This window comes from Blastomyces gilchristii, assembly GCF_000003855.2.
Source record: "Blastomyces gilchristii SLH14081 genomic scaffold supercont1.2, whole genome shotgun sequence".
Taxonomy (NCBI): Eukaryota; Fungi; Ascomycota; class Eurotiomycetes; order Onygenales; family Ajellomycetaceae; genus Blastomyces; species Blastomyces gilchristii.
Genome location: NW_003101681.1, coordinates 3,786,749 through 3,804,596, shown reverse-complemented (window position 1 = coordinate 3,804,596; position 17,848 = coordinate 3,786,749). Strand labels below are relative to the sequence as shown.

The window sequence follows — 17,848 nt, the reverse complement described above, 5'->3', positions numbered from 1 at the left end:
GAGCGCCCCCAGGTATGGATTCCCTGGGTATAGAGACTGTCACAGGTCTATCTATCAGTCTCATTGATGTGTGCTCTTTGTAACGCTGGTATAACATACTCATTTGACCCAAATGGCGCTTATGCTGGGGGGTTTGCAGACGGGCGCTAACGGATATGTTGCCCGGCTGCCCGTGGACAGATTCTGAAGAATCATATTTGTTTTTTGAGGCCTGCCCCGTCTTCAAAGTCTCCTGCCCGCCCTTTTTATTATAAGCCACGCGGTCCTGTCCTGACCGTTGTTGCCATTGACAACTTCCTTCGTGCCTCCTCCCCTTTTCGAGCGTCAGTTTCTTCAGTTAACTTACAAAAACTCCAATTCGTTCAATGGCCCGTGTTTCGTTGTTTGGTCTTTGTGGGTGCAACCAGAGCCGTTGACTTCTCTCTCTCAACCCCCGGTCGTGTGCAGTAGGACCTCTGTCGCTCTGGAGCATTCAATCTACATGCACATGTACTGTACATAAAACGCCGCGGTATCACTGCATTTTACACAATTGTAATACTCACTCCCTTCTCAGTTTCATCGAGTTCCCTCATGCCTACCCCACGAACCCCAAGGAGCAGCGATAGGTTCAACCTACTCATCCACAACCTCAATACAGCCTACGATTTAGACCTTCCAAACCCAGCTCTATCAACTCCAAGACGGCGGCCTGGAGATGAACGGACTTTGCCAGAAAGATGTGTTGGCCTTGCAAAGTTCCTCTACTACGATGACCCCGAGAAATTTGAACGGGTGGTGCTTGGCTCGCTTTCAGAGTGGGTGAACGCGTTCCTGTCCAAGTGGGTCCCGAAGCCGAATCAAGAACCAGGAACGATGCCATCGCGATCATTCATTAATAGCAACACGATTTCCATGGCGAGGAATATCACTCCGGACCAGCGCGCAATCGTGCTCAACTATTTATGGAAAGTGCTCAGTGATGAGGAGTATCTGGTGAGAAAGGGGTCCTCTAGAATACCGAGAGGTGTAAATGTCGTCGCTCCTGTAGACGATAGGTTCGGGGGGGGATGTAGCTTAGAATCCCCAGCTGCTACTACCACTGGAGGTTCGATGACGGGATCCGGAATGACGCCCAGCACCCCCTCAGAAATACCACCAGCAGCAGCACCAGGCAAGATACCACCTTCTCCGCCCAAAAGAAAGGTCGTTACTGACGATTCCGAGGTATTTTTGACTGCTCCCAATACTCCTTCTAATCCGTTCCATACCATGTCATCATCGTTGTCTGATGATGAGTTTGGGAATTCCGATCTGGATGACCTTGATATCGATCTTGATATTGCTTCATTGGGCTTGGCTGATTCTTTCGACGATAACCAGAAAAAAAATGGCCCAAAACAACGGAGGATTGATGAATTTATGACGTCTTCCAAGAATGTCCAGAAATCTATGGAGGAACAAACTGAACAGCCGCAGAAAGATGAAAACACAAGTTTTGAAACAATGACTACTGAGCAACCAAACTCCTTTGGACCTAGCTTCGCATCCAGTACTCCTGCAACCTCCTTTTCAAGGAGCTTCCAGACCGAGGAGTTAGAGTTGGATGAGCCATCTCAATATACTTCAACCGTTAGGCCGCCCTCAAATAATATCTTCGCATCCTCGTGGGACAATGAAGACACCGAAAGTCCATCAAAAGGTCCACTATCCGTGCAACGAAAAACAGAACATGATTGGCGAGAGCAAAAAATTCACAAAATTATCCGAGAACTAGAAGAGGAGGGCCCATTCTCGAGTCGGAACATGATAAAAACGACTGTTCCACTACGCTACAGATATGAGGCCCAAAGAGCAGCCACTTTTCTTAAAGTTCCGGTTGAAGATATTCTCCAAAAGCTGGATCGGCGGAAGCTACCCGAGTATGAAGACCTCTGGAAGGATATTCATAACGGTAGGCCGTCGAGCTTGGAAAAAACAACACAAGAAACATGGGATATGGCAGTGGACCAATATGAGGACCGAAATTCCACTGGTGATGTGGTGACATTGAGCTGTGAACTGGAATGGTGTTCGAACAAAGAACCAGGTTTTTTGAAGCTTACTTTAAACCCTTTGAAATTTATGAGGGGTTATCGATTTAGCCGACGGTTTGGATCAGACCGTTTCCTTGAAGTGACGTACCCAACTGTGGCAGAGCCACCACCACACCTTGTTCGAAAAGATGACGAGGTGGAAAAGGAGATATTGCTCGAAGCGATTTCGCGTTGGATGGCGACGAGTGTACATCATTTGGTGGGGAGATTCTGGAGGGGCTTGTATATTGAAGATATTCAAAAGAAGCCGAAAAAGTCCGCCAAATACGATGGAGTCGGTGTGAGCCCAAAGGTTTCTATCAAGCAAAGGGCATTTTTCTTTGGAACTGGTGGGATTGACTTCCGTACAGCCAGGGGCCCTCTGGACATTCCTCCGCATGGCGAAAAATCTGGGCAACGCACCAGTATGAGTATCGATGCATTGATTAATTGGCATATGCCCAGAGCCGAAAAAAACAATCAAAAATCTGACCTTAAACTGTTTCAACGACTCCAACTTGGGCTGTCGCGGACTTTGAGCACGGTTGTCCTGCGACGGGATGAGATAGTGTATTTGAAGGACCCCCCTCCACCTGTAATGAATGACGGCTGTGCGCTGATGTCTAGGTCGCTGGGAATGGAAATTGCGTGCACCTTGGGGCTGGAGACAGTCCCAGCTATCTTTCAAGGAAGGATTTCCGGCGCAAAAGGGGTCTGGATGGTGGATCGTGACGACTCAAGGTTTGGAGTTGGTGATCGGAGATTTGGTCTTCAAATTACCGAGTCGCAACTCAAAATCCACCCCGCTCCTCCGTATGATACAAGGCCCGTTGATGATACGCAGCTGGCCTTTGAAGTCGTTCAATGGTCACGGCCTTTAAGTCCTGCTGCCCTGAATTTGCAGCTCCTCAATATTCTTCAACACGGCGGCATCCGCAATGATCATATAAAAAGTTTGATTAAACAGGAAATGTCTTCCTTTTACGACGATTTTTTGGAAACCCTACGAGTTCCCAATGGTGTTGCGTGTCGCAGTTGGTTGCAAAAGATGAAACGGATCACCGATGAGAGCTACAAACGGCAAACCAAACGTACCAGCAATTATTTCCCGCCCCAATATGCGGAGCAGGCAGTTCTCCTTCTGGATGCTGGCTTTTTACCATTAAAACTACCCTATCTAACTGAATTATTTAAACGCCTTCTCCACGATTACTTAAATAATCTGAAAAATTTGAAGGTCAGAGTGTCTCAATCAACGTTCGCGTATTGCATTGCGGATCCCTTCGGAGTGTTAAAGCCGGATGAAGTTCATCTTGGGTTTTCCAGCGCATGGGAGCACGGCTCCGTCGGTACAGAGCTTCACGGCATTGATATCCTCCTTGCTCGCTTACCTGCACATCTTTCAACCGATATCCAAAAACGAAGGTCAGTATACAAAAATGCGCTACGCCATTTTAAGGATGTGATAGTATTTCCCACAACTGGAGATACACCACTTGCCTCTCTGCTTTCTGGTGGCGATTATGACGGGGATCAATGTTGGGTCTGCTGGGATCCAATTATTGTGCGCGAGTTTAAGAACACCGAGTTCGATCCAAAAACGGTGCCATCGGAAGAAAGTCTTGGACTTCGCGACCACTCAACACGGATCAGTGAGTATGTGTCGACAGAAAAGTTTCTGGCCAATGCTTTTAAGTTCAATTTAAAATCGTCCAAACTGGGACCCTGCACCGTTGAACACGAAACTTTCTGTTACCACCAGAACAACATCAATTCTAGCTTGGGAGTCAAGTTGGCTTGGTTGCTTAGCTATCTGGTGGACAGCAGAAAGTCGGGGCGGGAACTGACGGATGATGCGTGGAAGAATTTACGGCCAAAATACCCGAATACTGTATTCACGGAGAGGAACCCGCTGCGTCCTGCTTACAAGAGCCTTTCAAACGGTTCAAATCCTTCGCAGTGGAACAGCAATAATCTCATCGATTATTTGCTGTTCGAGGTGATAGTAGCTGAAAGCAATCAAATGCTCGTCCGGTTCGGCAAATGTTGTCGCGAACATTGTGAGCTTCCAATCGATTCTCACCTAATTATCCCTTGGAACGAGGCAGAGGACAGGGCAATTAAGGAGAGGGATGAAAATAAGCCTGCTCTGTACGATGCTCTGAAGGGGCTTAAAGAGAGCGTTAGAGAAAAGAAAGCCAAGTGGGCTGGCTTGGTGGGGCCGAGCAAGATGTCATATTCCCATAAGATTACTGAAGCGGCTCAAATACTGCAGGAGATAGCGCCTCCTGATTTCGACCACCCTCTAGGCCACACGTGGGTGAATAGCCAGTACGAATGGGAAAGGCTCCGTGCATCATGTGCCTATAAGGAATGCCAAACTGATTTCGTGTGGTTCGCAGCTGGCCCGGTCCTCTGCGAAATCAAAGCCAAGGCTCTGGGGGGCGGCTCACGAACCATCGTGCCGGAGATCTATAGCATCTTGAGGGTGAACCGCAATTCGGCCAAGAGGGTGGTAGAGCGGGCAACGAGACGTAATGCGGGTGAATGGAGCGACGACGATGAAGACGAGGACGATGAATTTTGCGATATCGATGAATCCGTTCTTCTAGACCTAGGCCAAAGCATCTATAATTCTTCGTCTCACGGCAGCTTATCAAGTGGATAGGTTTTGGAAACAACTCCATGTTTTGCTTGATTTCCCAAGCCGAAGTCAAATTTCTTATTTAATTTTACCTCCTTTTCAATTTTTTTCCCCTTAATTCACGTTGATTTTTCCTTTACCTTTTAGTTTCCTTTTTCACCGCTATATACTAATTTTTGGCTTACAATGCTCAAGCTCTCTGCCATGTTCCATTTTCGGTAAGGTGATTATTTTCTTCGAGTGTTTTTTCCGACCATTCCTAGCCGTGTATATCAAGAGAGAGAAGAGCCTCTTGATTTTGATTTTCAGTGTGAATACAAACCATGAAAGTGTCACCTATGGAGTCTTCATCTTCCAGTTCCTCCGAGTTTGAGACTGCAGATACGCCAGCGTGATTAAATAAACGACTCATTGGGAAGTGTTGATGACAACCATGTTATTGGCTCATTATCCGCTACCTTCTTCTTGTACGTCTATGTCCCCTTCGATTTTCTTCCCTTGTCGGTGGCTAGATCCATTTTTGGGCATTTGAGACTACTTTGGAAAAGCAGGTGTTGAGAGTTTTTTGCTGTGTTTCGTTTCCCGCATCTATCAAACAGACTTTCCTTCTCTGTGTTGTCTCTGTTGTGTATTTCTTCTCTCTTCCTCCTTTTCGCTCTAATCTTGTATGTGAGTTGATGCAGAGACTCTATGATCTTCAGCAAGCAGCACTCTTATGATATAAGAAGCTGTGAAAAATGCTATTATACATAGGCTTTCATGTCAGTCTCTATAATACTGAACTATTTATTCATGATATAAGACAGATCTATATAATTATCTACATGAATAATATATGTCTCTACAGTCTGAAAATCAATGATCTAAACTGGGTCAAAGCTGAAATCACTGCTAATTATGAGATCAGAAATATAGAGAATTTGAATCAGTATTTAAGAATGAAGATTGATAGAGATTTAATATTTATTAATATTATCTTAATCTCTCTTTGTAAGAAATCTTCTGAAGAAATTCTCAATAAATAACTATCACTCTACATTCACTTCTATGAAGAAGAATGTCAATTTAATGAATGATAATAAGAAATTAATTTTATACACAGTAGAATTTATTCTATAATTCTATTAATTCAGTATTGAATTTCTGTAATATCTGGTAATTAATATATATTCTAATATAAGCTTCACTATAGATTTTCTTAAATGATTGAGCTTTCAGTCTATATTAAAAAATAAAGTTATATTTAAGTGTACATTTCAATATCTACAGATTTTAATTAAGAAGAATATAATCTATCACAGAAGTGCTGATATTAAATCTGTGATATATACAGATATTAATTGAGCTGATAGAGATTCAGAATCTCATTTAATCACTGATTATATCATCTATATAACAGATAGCTGTGTTGCATGACATGACTGCTGATAAACTGAAGTTATTAAATCATTAATGAAGACTGAATATATTGCATTCTCTGAGACTGTATATAAGCTTATCTGTCTCTGTGAGCTTCTAGAAGATGCTGAATTCATTTCATCTTATCTCAATAATCTGAATACTGATAATTATCTCATTCTTATAATATTCAATAATCTTACTTATACAATTTATACTGATAATAAGTCTGTCATAGAGTTATTCTCTTCTGAAGCAATTCTGCACTGCTTAAAGTATATAAAGATCTGTTTTCACATTTCTCAGAATCTTATCTGTAAAAATGAGATATCTATGTGATATATTTCATCTGCTGAGAATGCTGTGAATAAGCTTACTAAACTACTTAAAACATTGAAATATACATATTAAAAGAAGAATATTAAGATGAAGAAATAGAAGACTAAAAAATTATGAATCTCATAACTGATTTTTCATTACTACATGTTTTTCAGTCATTTTTTATACCTGTACTTGATTTGAAGGTGAATTTTATATACATTATAGTGTATAGTTACTCCGATAAGTGTGAGTGTTAGATTATGTAATCTAGCTTACTAATTCTTTCACTGTATAACTTCTTACAAGCTAGCAATCTTTTCAATAAAGCAAGCTTTACATCTTTTACAGATTGAGATATAGTTATATTATAAATCTTCACTAATTCAGACTGAGTTGAAAATTACAGTATATAAACAAGATCTTTTGAAAAGCATATTTTATTCCGATATATAAGTTATTTTCCTGCTATATCAATTATTGATTGATAAATTTAATTTATATTGAAATATATACTGAAGCTTGATGAGTTTTTATTTGATTTCTGCACTAAGTGCTATTAAGTACTTAAAATGAAATAATATTTTTATTCTAATCTTTGATTCTTATAATATCAATTTTTCTGACACAGTTACTATATTATCACATGACTTATCTATATTGAATTGTGAGAGAATTATGATAAATATTAATGAAAAAAAGATGAGAGTGATTGCATCTTACGTTGTATTTCTTGAAAATATACTGCAGTAAAATAGTAATGCAGAGATCAAAGAATTCATAGTAAGAAGATTATAATAAAACTGCTTTATTAATAATATGAATTGTTTGAATCTGAACTATAATCTATATAATAACAGTTAATTTCACTATTATATACAATATCTTTAAGCTAAACTAAATAATCTGCGGAATTTCATACACAGAGATTAAATATATTAAGAGTAAGAAATAATATCACAGACTATTTCTTTTTCAGATATATTCAAGTTTGAATTTAATCTCTTTTTTCTTATCTAATTCATATTATAGTGAGTATACTGATATATCAGAGATTTTATACTTATTACTAATCAGTACTGTCTTATCATGTAAGAATAAGTACTCATAGACAATTATTCAGGTGTTTGCAGCTTGGCATGATATGTACTGTTAACTACTAGAAGTATTCACAGTAGAAAGACAAAATGTAGAGATCAAATGTATATTAGTATTCAAGCTGAGTTGTGAATAGTATTCAGAAACTTCAGTCTATATAGTTAGATGCAGTCAAGGGCTAATAACTCTATTAATTACACAAGAGATAGGAATAGAGATAAAGAATTCATAAGAAGTAGAATTTCTTATATATCATTCTCTCTCTAAGGCTTTGTCTGTGAAGTCTTTCACTGAGTGAGTTCATACAATCAGACTCAGCAGTGCAGTGATACTCATTAAAAATTCTTCACATCTATAAACAATCTCAGTGAGGAAAAACCTCTTGTTACTATGAAGAGAAAAGAGTCTGTCACTCAGGTTCTTATTTTATAAGATTCTTTATAGTCTACAGATCTTTCTCTGACTATTATACAGATTAATCTTATATCTTTTATACAGAAGAGTTTCAGTTAATCTTCAATTATTTTTCTGTAAGATTCTTATGTGATCATCACACAGATTCATTTCACAGATAAATTACTTTCTATGAGATCACTCTCATTAAAGAGAAGTATTTATAAGTTGATATTTCACTCATTCATATAAATCATCATTCTTTGACTCTGTAGAGTTGTAAGAAATTTTTCATTCTTTTATCAACTCTGTAGAATTATAAAATCAAGATATCTACGGTCTGTAATCACTCTTTGTAGTTATATAGAAAGATTCAGGCCTGTAATTCATAATCACTTTTTATTTACTAGAGTGATGTGACTGTTCTATGAGATCACTTATAGTGTAAACAAATCTCTCTAGAGTAGTATAAATATCTCAGATCTGTTTATAAAGTCTCATCTTCTTTTCTCTTTTTCTGTAACAGCTCTCATTCTCACAAACTATGAGTATTCTTATTTATTCATAACGTGTTTTCATTTAGATAACAGAGAGATAGTGTTTCTAACAATAATTATATCTTAATTTAAGAACTTCTCAAGAATAAAGATTTTTTTAATTTCAATATCTTTGTAAATAATATCTGATTACTGCTGAGCTTCTCATGAGTGTCTCTGTAACTTCTCTGATTGCTTTTTATCAGCTGATAAAGTAGAGGTATTATTACTCATAATAACATCTTCATTTCTCTTCAATCTCTCATCACACTCAATCTTCAGATTAGTAGCTAACTTCATATATCTCTCAGATTAGATTTAAGCTCTCAGCAGTGCAGTCTCACTCTTTGCTATAAGTCTCTCTGTAAGTAATTTCTTACAGATTCTAGCTAATAGTTTCTGCAAAGGTTTCAGTGCTGCCAGTGTCTCCTGCAGTCTCACAGATCTATAATCATTCTCTTTCTACTTATATAATCTCTGATCAGATATATGTAAATATATCTAGATTTTCTATTAATAGTTCTTGCACTGCAGCGCATTTCTACAATCTCATTGTCAATGAGAGATGAGTTCTCAGATACCTGCAAAATCCAGGTAATTAAAGCAATGTGAATACTATAAATTCATAATAGAAGTTAATCTAAGCAGATGAGCTCTCTCTCTATATCTCAATTGTTTTCAAGCTTCAGTATAACTAAGAGAGTGAACACAGCTTTATAAAAGATATCTGATTATATTTATAGATGATCAGTTCTCAAGATTCTGCTGCAACTGTACACACTCTGATATTCAGCTCTCTTAAAGTCTGTGTATTTCTAATGATCTTTATATTAAATATAACAATTATCTGTATCACAGATATAATACTCTCTGCTTCTTTGAAAAGAGAAATTAATAGTCATAGAGAAGTTAAGTATTATGAATATTAAGAATGTAAGTATGAGTTTTCTTTATTTTTTCTTTATTAATCTCTAAATTATATTCACAGTTCTGTTTTTATTTTCTTTGTTTTTTAGCTTTTAATAAGAATATGATTTCTTCTTCTCTTTGTATAGACTGTGAACTGTTCATCTCAGTAAAAATTCATCATCTTTACAGACTAGAATTTATAAATAACAGTGTTAATATCTTTATTATAATCAGATTCTTAATGAAGACTATATCATTCTGACTTGTTAGAATTCATGATATGAAAGTTATATCTCAGCTGTCACAGATATTGTATCTGTTCAGATAATTCTTAAATGAACTCATTTATCTTATCAGAATATTCTTATCACTGAAGCTTGAATCAGAGGTTATAATCTCACTTCTCTGAGTTAATAATCTCTTTAATCTGATATTTTCTTTTACTCTCTAGTACTTCATGAACAGAGTAATGAGTCACAGAGTTATCTTCTAAGAATTTCTTATATTCACAGAGTAAAGAGATATAAAAAATATTATTTATCTATAACTCAAATGACAGTTTTAATCTATAGAACTGTAAGCTAACTTTCTTTATAATCTTATAAGACTCTATTCATAAGAGATTCAGTTTCTTAATTGATCTTCATATAATAATGTTTTTCAGACTCAGTCAGACTCTATCATCTTTCTTAAAACTCTTTATAATATACTTAGAGTTATAGTATCTCTTTTGATACTCTTGAGTCTTTATTAAAAATTTATACACTTTCTCCTGAATATTCTGAATTCTCTGAGCTTATTTATAAGTATCATCACATACTATAGTATACTCTTACAGATTCATGAAGATTATTTATAAGTAAGTCTTAGTGAGTATCTCAAAGAGGATTTTATCTATACTAATATATTTTAAGTTGTTATATATAAACTCTGTAAGTAATAATAAATACACTCTGTTATTCTGATTATGATTAATAAAGTACTGCAGATACTGTTTTAATATACTTATTAGATATTCTAGCTGATTATCTGTCTGTTAATAAAAAGTCATGCTTAGATCTTATGAAATTTTGAGTATAGTTATTAGATCAGATCAGAACTTCTCTGTAAAGATTAATTCTCTATCTAAGATAATATTCATAATATGTAAAGATTTGATGATAGATTTGATTCAATAGAATGCTTATTCTGCAATGTAAATGAGAATTCTGAGCATATTGTAATGCACTGTGCATTATACAATAGTCTCAGAGTCAGATTGAAAGAGAAGTATGATCTAAATCAATTAAATATGAGATTCTTATTCTCAACTGAGATAGGAATTAAATACTTAATAGACTTTCTATCAGAAACTCAAGCAGCTACAAGAAAATGACTGAATTCAGAAATATCTGAATATGAAGAGGAGGAAATTGATCAGATATAGTCTGTTAAAACAGCTATATACTATCTTTTGATAATTTGTTTCATTACAGTCTCTCTTTATTTTACTTTACTTTTTCCTTTCTATTCTTTTCTATCCATCTATTTAATATGTCTATCTTTAAGACTGTGTTCTCTTTTCTTTTGTCATGATATTGTCAAATGGTTTCAAAGTATCAGAAGATGTTAAAACACTGCAATTTGTAAACAGTTTTTGTATTCTGAGCTGGAATTTTCTGATTTTGCATATCTGAAATTGGTGAATGTATAATAGTTAACTTTATAGATATAGGAAAAACTCTGAGAACTTTTAGTTCTCAGGTAGATGTCATAGTCTCTGACTGCATACATCTATAATTGAAGAATAATAATAATAATAATAATAATATTCATAGATAATTTATGCAATCAGATCACATCACAGTCAAAGATATAAGTCAAATTCTTTAACTTTAAGTTCTTATAGATGAGTATACAGTGTGTTATTTTAATAAAGTAATCTACTATTATCAGCACACTGTTAAAGTAGATCTTATATATATTCTTACTTTCAGAGAGACTTACAAGAGTATTTATTTCTAGCTATTCACAAGATTTCTGTGAGATGAGTAGAGAAGTAAGTTCTTTATATAATCTGAATCACACTACTTATGAACTCTGATAAATAGTATAAGAATTCACTATCTTCTTTACAAGCTCTCATATCATCAGTCAGAAGTATTTTCTTATAAGTAACTTATAAGTTCTAGTATCTATAAAATGATCTACTAGAGAAGAGTTATAATTTCTTTTAATATCTTCTATATATAGAAACTTATTTACAGATATATAAATTCAACTCTCTCTTTATAAGAGATTATTTAAGTCTTTTTAACTCTTTATTTCTGTAGAATTAATCTCTGTTATAAGCAGTTTCTAAATATACTGAGTATATTTATTCTTCAGTTACAGTTCTAATAATCTGAATAGAAGATCTTAGTCAGACTTATACTCTGTTTTATCTTATATCAGATCTTCTACAGTACTTCACAAAGTCTGTAAACTCTTCAGATTATAGATATTCTATTCAAGAATTCTCACAGAGATTCTCAGAGTGTTAACTCTCAGTGTTATAGAGAGTAATTATATAGACTTCTTTTCTTTCTTGTCTCTCTTCTCTTATAGAGAATTAAGAGACTCTTTAGTCGAGTTCTTTATAACACTCACTCTGAGTATTCTATAAAGCTTTTCTATCTTCTCTAGTCACTCTATGTCTGTTGTTCTGATCTTCTTATAGTCAGATCTGTAAGAGAGTCTATTGACTGAGTTCTTAGTTCTCTTGATATGCTCTATCTTGAATCAGAATTCACTCAGTCTCTGAGCTTATCAGATCTGCTACTGTATGAGTTTCTTAATTAAAGTACACTGTTATAAGCTATTATAATCAGTTCTAACAGTAATCACTGTCATAAGACTCTTAAAATAGTGATATCAGTGATGAAAGAATTTCACTGGTATAAGAAGCTTCTGATTATAAATATTATAGTTAATCTCTGTGAGTTATATCTTCTGTAAGAAAAGAATCACTGAAACTCAGTTATCATTTAACTATAGTTATAAAACTATTTCTGAAATTATAAAGAAAAAGATATCTATCTCTAATCTGATTAAGAGTACAAGATCAAAGTGAAACAGTATTACTATATCTATAAATATCTATTTCAATCTTACAAAGACTCTGTGAGCTTCTAAGATAAGAAAGTTCTTACAGCTCTCTCTTCTTAATAATCTTTTCATTCTTTATTAATAGAATGACTTCTTCTTATTTTCATTTCTCAGCATATCTGTAAGAGTTAAGAAGATTCTCATGAATACAAAGATAAACTGTTTAAAGAAATTCACAAAGCTTAAGAAGATCTGAATCATATAAATACTAGATTACTCTGATTATAATAGAATAGTCTTAATCTGTAAAGATTTTATCTGAATATCATCTGTGATAATTATATATTCTAGAAAATTAATTCAATAGACACTCAAGTTACACTTTATAAGCTTAATATACAGTTCTATCTCATCTAAGATCTTTAACACAGTTTATATATACTCAGTGTGTTCTTTCTTCTTCACAGAGTACATTCTCACATCATTCAGATATATTATCATAAAGTTATTCAGATATACATGAAGTGCTTTATTAATAAAAGACTAAAATATCATAGAAATATTAGTCAAATCAAAAGACATCACTAGATATTTAAATAATCTCAGTGTGATTCTAAACACAGTCTTTCACTCATTCTCAGACTATATTCACAGTCATGTATATATATTAATTACATTCAGTTATGTGAATATGATAGCTCTTACAAGACAGTTAATTACATTTTCAATCAGAGATAGAGAATAGTAACTCTTTGTAATCTTGAAGTTCAGATTATAATAGTTTATATATAATCTGAGATCTTCATTCTTCTTCTTTATAAATATCATAGAGGCTCTTACAGAGATCTACAAAGATTGAATAAAGTCATTCTTCAGATTCTTGTTTATACATCTGTAAGATCTCTGCCTTATAGTATGAGAGTTTATAGATTGATTCTCAGAAGAGTTTCTATTCTTCTACTAAGTTTATTATCAGATTTCTCTGATAGTGAGATAAAAGATCAGCTATCTTATCTGAACTAAATATCTTTATAAGATCTCAGTATTTCTCTGATATCTGAAACTCAGTTTTTATAAATGTAAACTTCTCAGACATTTATAAAGTTATTATATAGATAAGCTTGTCTTCTCTAATTAACTCTACAGCATTAATTAATTTTTTCTCTGTCAGTAAGTCTATTAACACTGATCAGAAGTATAAACCTGACTTATAAATAGCTATATACAGATTGTGTCTTTAAAGTTATATAAGTTCTAAGTATATATTATCTGTGATATTTGTGAAAATAACAGTTTCTGTAAATCTTCTTCAAGTTTCAGAGAGATCTTATAATTCAAAGATAACTTTTATAAGTCTCTCAGTTCTCAGATCTAAGTTCTTTCACTCTGCTTATTATAAGAGTAGATTCTCAGTTTTCATTACTCAGTTCATTCACTCTGTGAGCTTTTAAGACACTATAGTGACCTGAGATTCTGATTTTATTAATACTTCTCATACTTGCAGAGTAGTAGTATCACAGTGTAGTCTCTCTCTATAAGTATACATTTTCATTGCAGAAGTAACAGATTCAGATATCAGCTTTAAAACTCTTAAGAAGACTGTTACTGACTCTGTTCATAACTTCTTAAATTTCTATTTTAATTTATCTGAACAGTTTGCATGAAGATGTTCTAATTTAAAACAGATAAAATAGAGACTCTTTTTCTTAATCTCTCTGTTATATACTCTGTTTACAGAAGTTTATAAAGCTCTCTCTCTCTGCTTAGTAGTTAGATATAAATCTCTCTATATCTTATTATCTTTTCTCAGTAAATCTGTTCTCTGTTACTCTGGCTCTTATAAGACTGATCAGTGATTTACTCTCTATAACTCTATAATTCTCACAGTGATCTGTAAACAGTGAATAAGAGTTATCAGTTTCTTCAGAGTCAAGAGCTTAGAGTCTTAATTAATAAGCTTATTCCATATATCTTTATTCAGTCTCTTTATAAATATTATCATTCAGATCTTATTTCAGAGCTCTGTTTTCACAGATCTTAATTCACACTATAATTTTATAAAGTACTGTGAGTAGTCTTTATCAGATTTCTTATCTCTTTTTCTAATATTAATAATTGTAGCTCAGATGTTCTCTGTTCAGTTTACAGAGTCTTTTAACTTATTCTTTAGATAGATCTTAAGAACAGATTAGTAGAATCTCTTATAATTATTCTCTAGATAATTCAGTCAATTCTTGTCTATAATATAGTATAGGTCTGTTATTCTATAGATAATAGCTTCTTCATCTTTTATATTACACAGTCAGACTTGTAAGTTAATTTCAAATACAAACTTATAAAAGCTTTTATAGATTGTAATTCAGTAAGTAATCTTAAGTAGTCACAGCTTGAGAAAGTTTCTTTTTAGTTTATAGATATTTCTGAAGATTATGTCTAGAGACTCAGTGTAAAAGTATTTACAGATAGTAAGCATTTCTTGTAGAAAAATAACTTGATTTTATAAAAGATGCTCAAGAGTGTTCTTTACTGAGATTAATTCATTCATGAGTTTAAACAGTTTCTCTATCACAGATACAGAGAATGATATTCTATCAGTAGTTAATAAGTTCTCTGAGACTTTTTTTTATACAGATTATTCATGATCTAAGTGACTGCTTCTGAGTATCTGCAGTAGAGTTTACAGAGATTAAAGTATATAAGTTTCTAGTTCTTTCAGTTACAATAGACAGTGGCTGACTGACAGAGCTTGAAATGTAAAAATAAGTACTTACAGACAATTATTCAGATGTTTGCAGCTTGACATGATATATACTGTTAACTACTAGAAGTAATCATAGTAAAAAGATAAAATGTAGAGATTAAATATATATTAGAATTCAAGCTGAGTTGTAAATAGTATTTGCAAACTTCAGTCTATATAGTTATATGTAGTCAAGAGCTGCTAACTCTATTGATTACACAAGAGATAGAAATAGAGGTAAAGAATCAGCAAGAAGCAGGATTTCTTACATATCACTGTATAATTAGTTAGAATACTTCTGAATATTATAGATATTTTCTTTTTCTTATAATTGAAATCATTCACAGTCACTGATCACTCATCTTAAGAAGTATCAGCTTTAAGAACATATTTACGCTTTAATCATTATATCTCTTATCTTGCAGTGTAGGCTCAGAGAGAAATAGGCCCGGTGGCGTAGTGGTTAACTACGCTACCATGGAGCCCCAATTAGCGGCCTTCCCCCCGGGGAATGAATGCTAAGAGAGGGCAGGTTTGAACCCTGCAACAGTCATCTTAATCACAGCTTTCACTGTTAAGTCATAAAACAGTATCAGGGGCCCTCAGGTGCACTATAGTGAATCATTGTCAAGCTTAAGATGTTCTTCCCAGGGGTTCCTGAGCACTAATTCTCACTGATCTTAGGGTTAACAGCCCTCTGAGTGCTTTAAGTTAGATCAGTACTAGAGTGATTAAGATCTAGAGTGCTTGCAGAATAGCAAATCATTATCAAGCTTAACTGATCAGGTCTCATCTCTCTCACTCTAGACACTCACTTCTAGAGAATCAATATTTAAAAACTATTCAATTAGAACACCCCGGGCCTAGCAAGAACCTAGATGAGATGAGACCTAGGTGCTCTTAATAGATGATTAGTGCAAGCAAGATCATGACAGTCAATTGATAGGCTGAAATGCTGAGATTGACAGCTAGAAGATTAGAGACTTAACTAGAATTGAATAGCTCTGATATTATTCTTAGTGAGAATCTTACTTATAAGTAAGCTAGTTACAGAAGCTAGCTGAGCAGCAGCTCTTTAGAGAGAATAATAATCTCTGAAGTAGATCTGAGAGAACAGAGATGACAGTCAGTTATATAGAGTGTTAAAATATGTATATAGCTTAAGGTAGACTGGCCTCTGGAATCATGAATTTCACATTTGATTCCATTTGATCTGATCCCATACATTTCTTGGCGTGAATCCCGCTGAGACTGGCTATCAAAAAAACATGTAAAGTGACTATATATCAGATCTTAAAATAGAACCATGACTTGAAAAAAATGAGAAAGTGGTCTCATTTGGTCCCATTTAGTCTCATTCTTGGCATAAAGTTACTATTTTTAGACATTTTAAGGTTTTTTTTAGACTATTTTTAATTTTTTAAAAAGTAACACTTTTTGATAACACTCAAATGAGATTTAAAGTCATTTAAAGCAATAAAAATAATTTAAATTGAGAAGTGGAAATCATGGTCCCATTTGAAAAATGTGACAAGAGTAGACAGTAAGTCTCACTGAGACAGTATGAGACTACTATCTAATGTTAAAACCGTGTAATGGGATCAGTCGAATTGGTAATGGGACTATCAAAAAATCTGGTCCTGGTCCCAGACACGGTCACACGGTCAGTCTAGCTTAAGGTGTAAACTGCAGAGATCTTGTTCTGTAAATCTCTCTTTACTATACTTATTTCTTTCTATTCTTTTCTATCTATCTATTTAATATATCTATCTTTAAGACTATGTTCTCTTTTCCTTTGTCATGATATTTTCAAATAATTTCAAAGTATCAGAAGATGTTGAAATACTGCAATTTATAAACAGTTTGTATATTCTAGACTTAAATTTTCTGATTTTGCATATCTGAAATTGATAAATGTATAATAGTTGACTCTATAGATATAGGAAATACTCTGAGAACTAAAAATTCTCAGATAGATGTTATAGTCTCTGACTGTATACATCTATAATTGAAGAATAATAATAATAATAATCAGAGAGAAATAACTCAGTTTGTAAGAGATCTACACTGAATAGATTGGTATAATATATAGGTCTTATATAACAAAGAGAAAAATGTTAGAGAAGGAAAGAAAAGAGAAAGTGCAAGAATTAGCAATTAAAGTGAATATTTATACACATATGTAGTGGCTGAGAATCAGTGATTGAGAATGATCAAGAATTGAAGTGTACGCATTCATGGCGGCTGAGGATCAGCAATTGAGAATGACTGAGAATCAGAGAGTATGCATTTGAGAATGAAGTGATTGAAATCTGTAAAGTGTAATGAAATAGTCTATATAATTGATCAGACGCAGCCTGTCACATTAGTTTCTCTGTTTCAGAAGCAGTTCTCATCAGTCAAGAACTGCTGTTTCAGATAATACAGAACTCAGAGTTCAGGTCAGTTGATCATAGCTGACTCATTTCATAAGATATTATCAGCTGCGGCTGTGAGGTCTCTCATCAAGAATATTCTCAATCTCTCACTCAAGCTCATTATCTTCTTCTATAATGCCTGGCGGCTGTTAGTCAAAAGTCAGTTGAAAAGAGAACAGATCAGTGACAATGCAGCAGAGCAAGCTTGTGTGAAAGATATCATAAATCACTAATAATATGTTAAGATAATAGTTGTGACTATCTAGAACTTCTAT

The 17,848-nt window shown here is 34.2% G+C and overlaps 1 protein-coding gene across 1 annotated transcript; it reads left to right on the top strand.

Moving 5' to 3' along the window:
* Positions 1 to 441: 441 nt before the first annotated feature.
* On the top strand, positions 442 to 4,722 carry BDBG_01264 (RNA-directed RNA polymerase; the record flags this gene model as incomplete). The annotated part of the gene is made up of 2 exons (XM_002628310.2): positions 442 to 489; positions 557 to 4,722. Exon 2 carries the CDS (start codon positions 574 to 576, stop codon positions 4,720 to 4,722), a length of 4,149 nt encoding a protein of 1,382 aa, XP_002628356.1. The 5' UTR covers positions 442 to 489; positions 557 to 573.
* Positions 4,723 to 17,848: the final 13,126 nt, after the last annotated feature.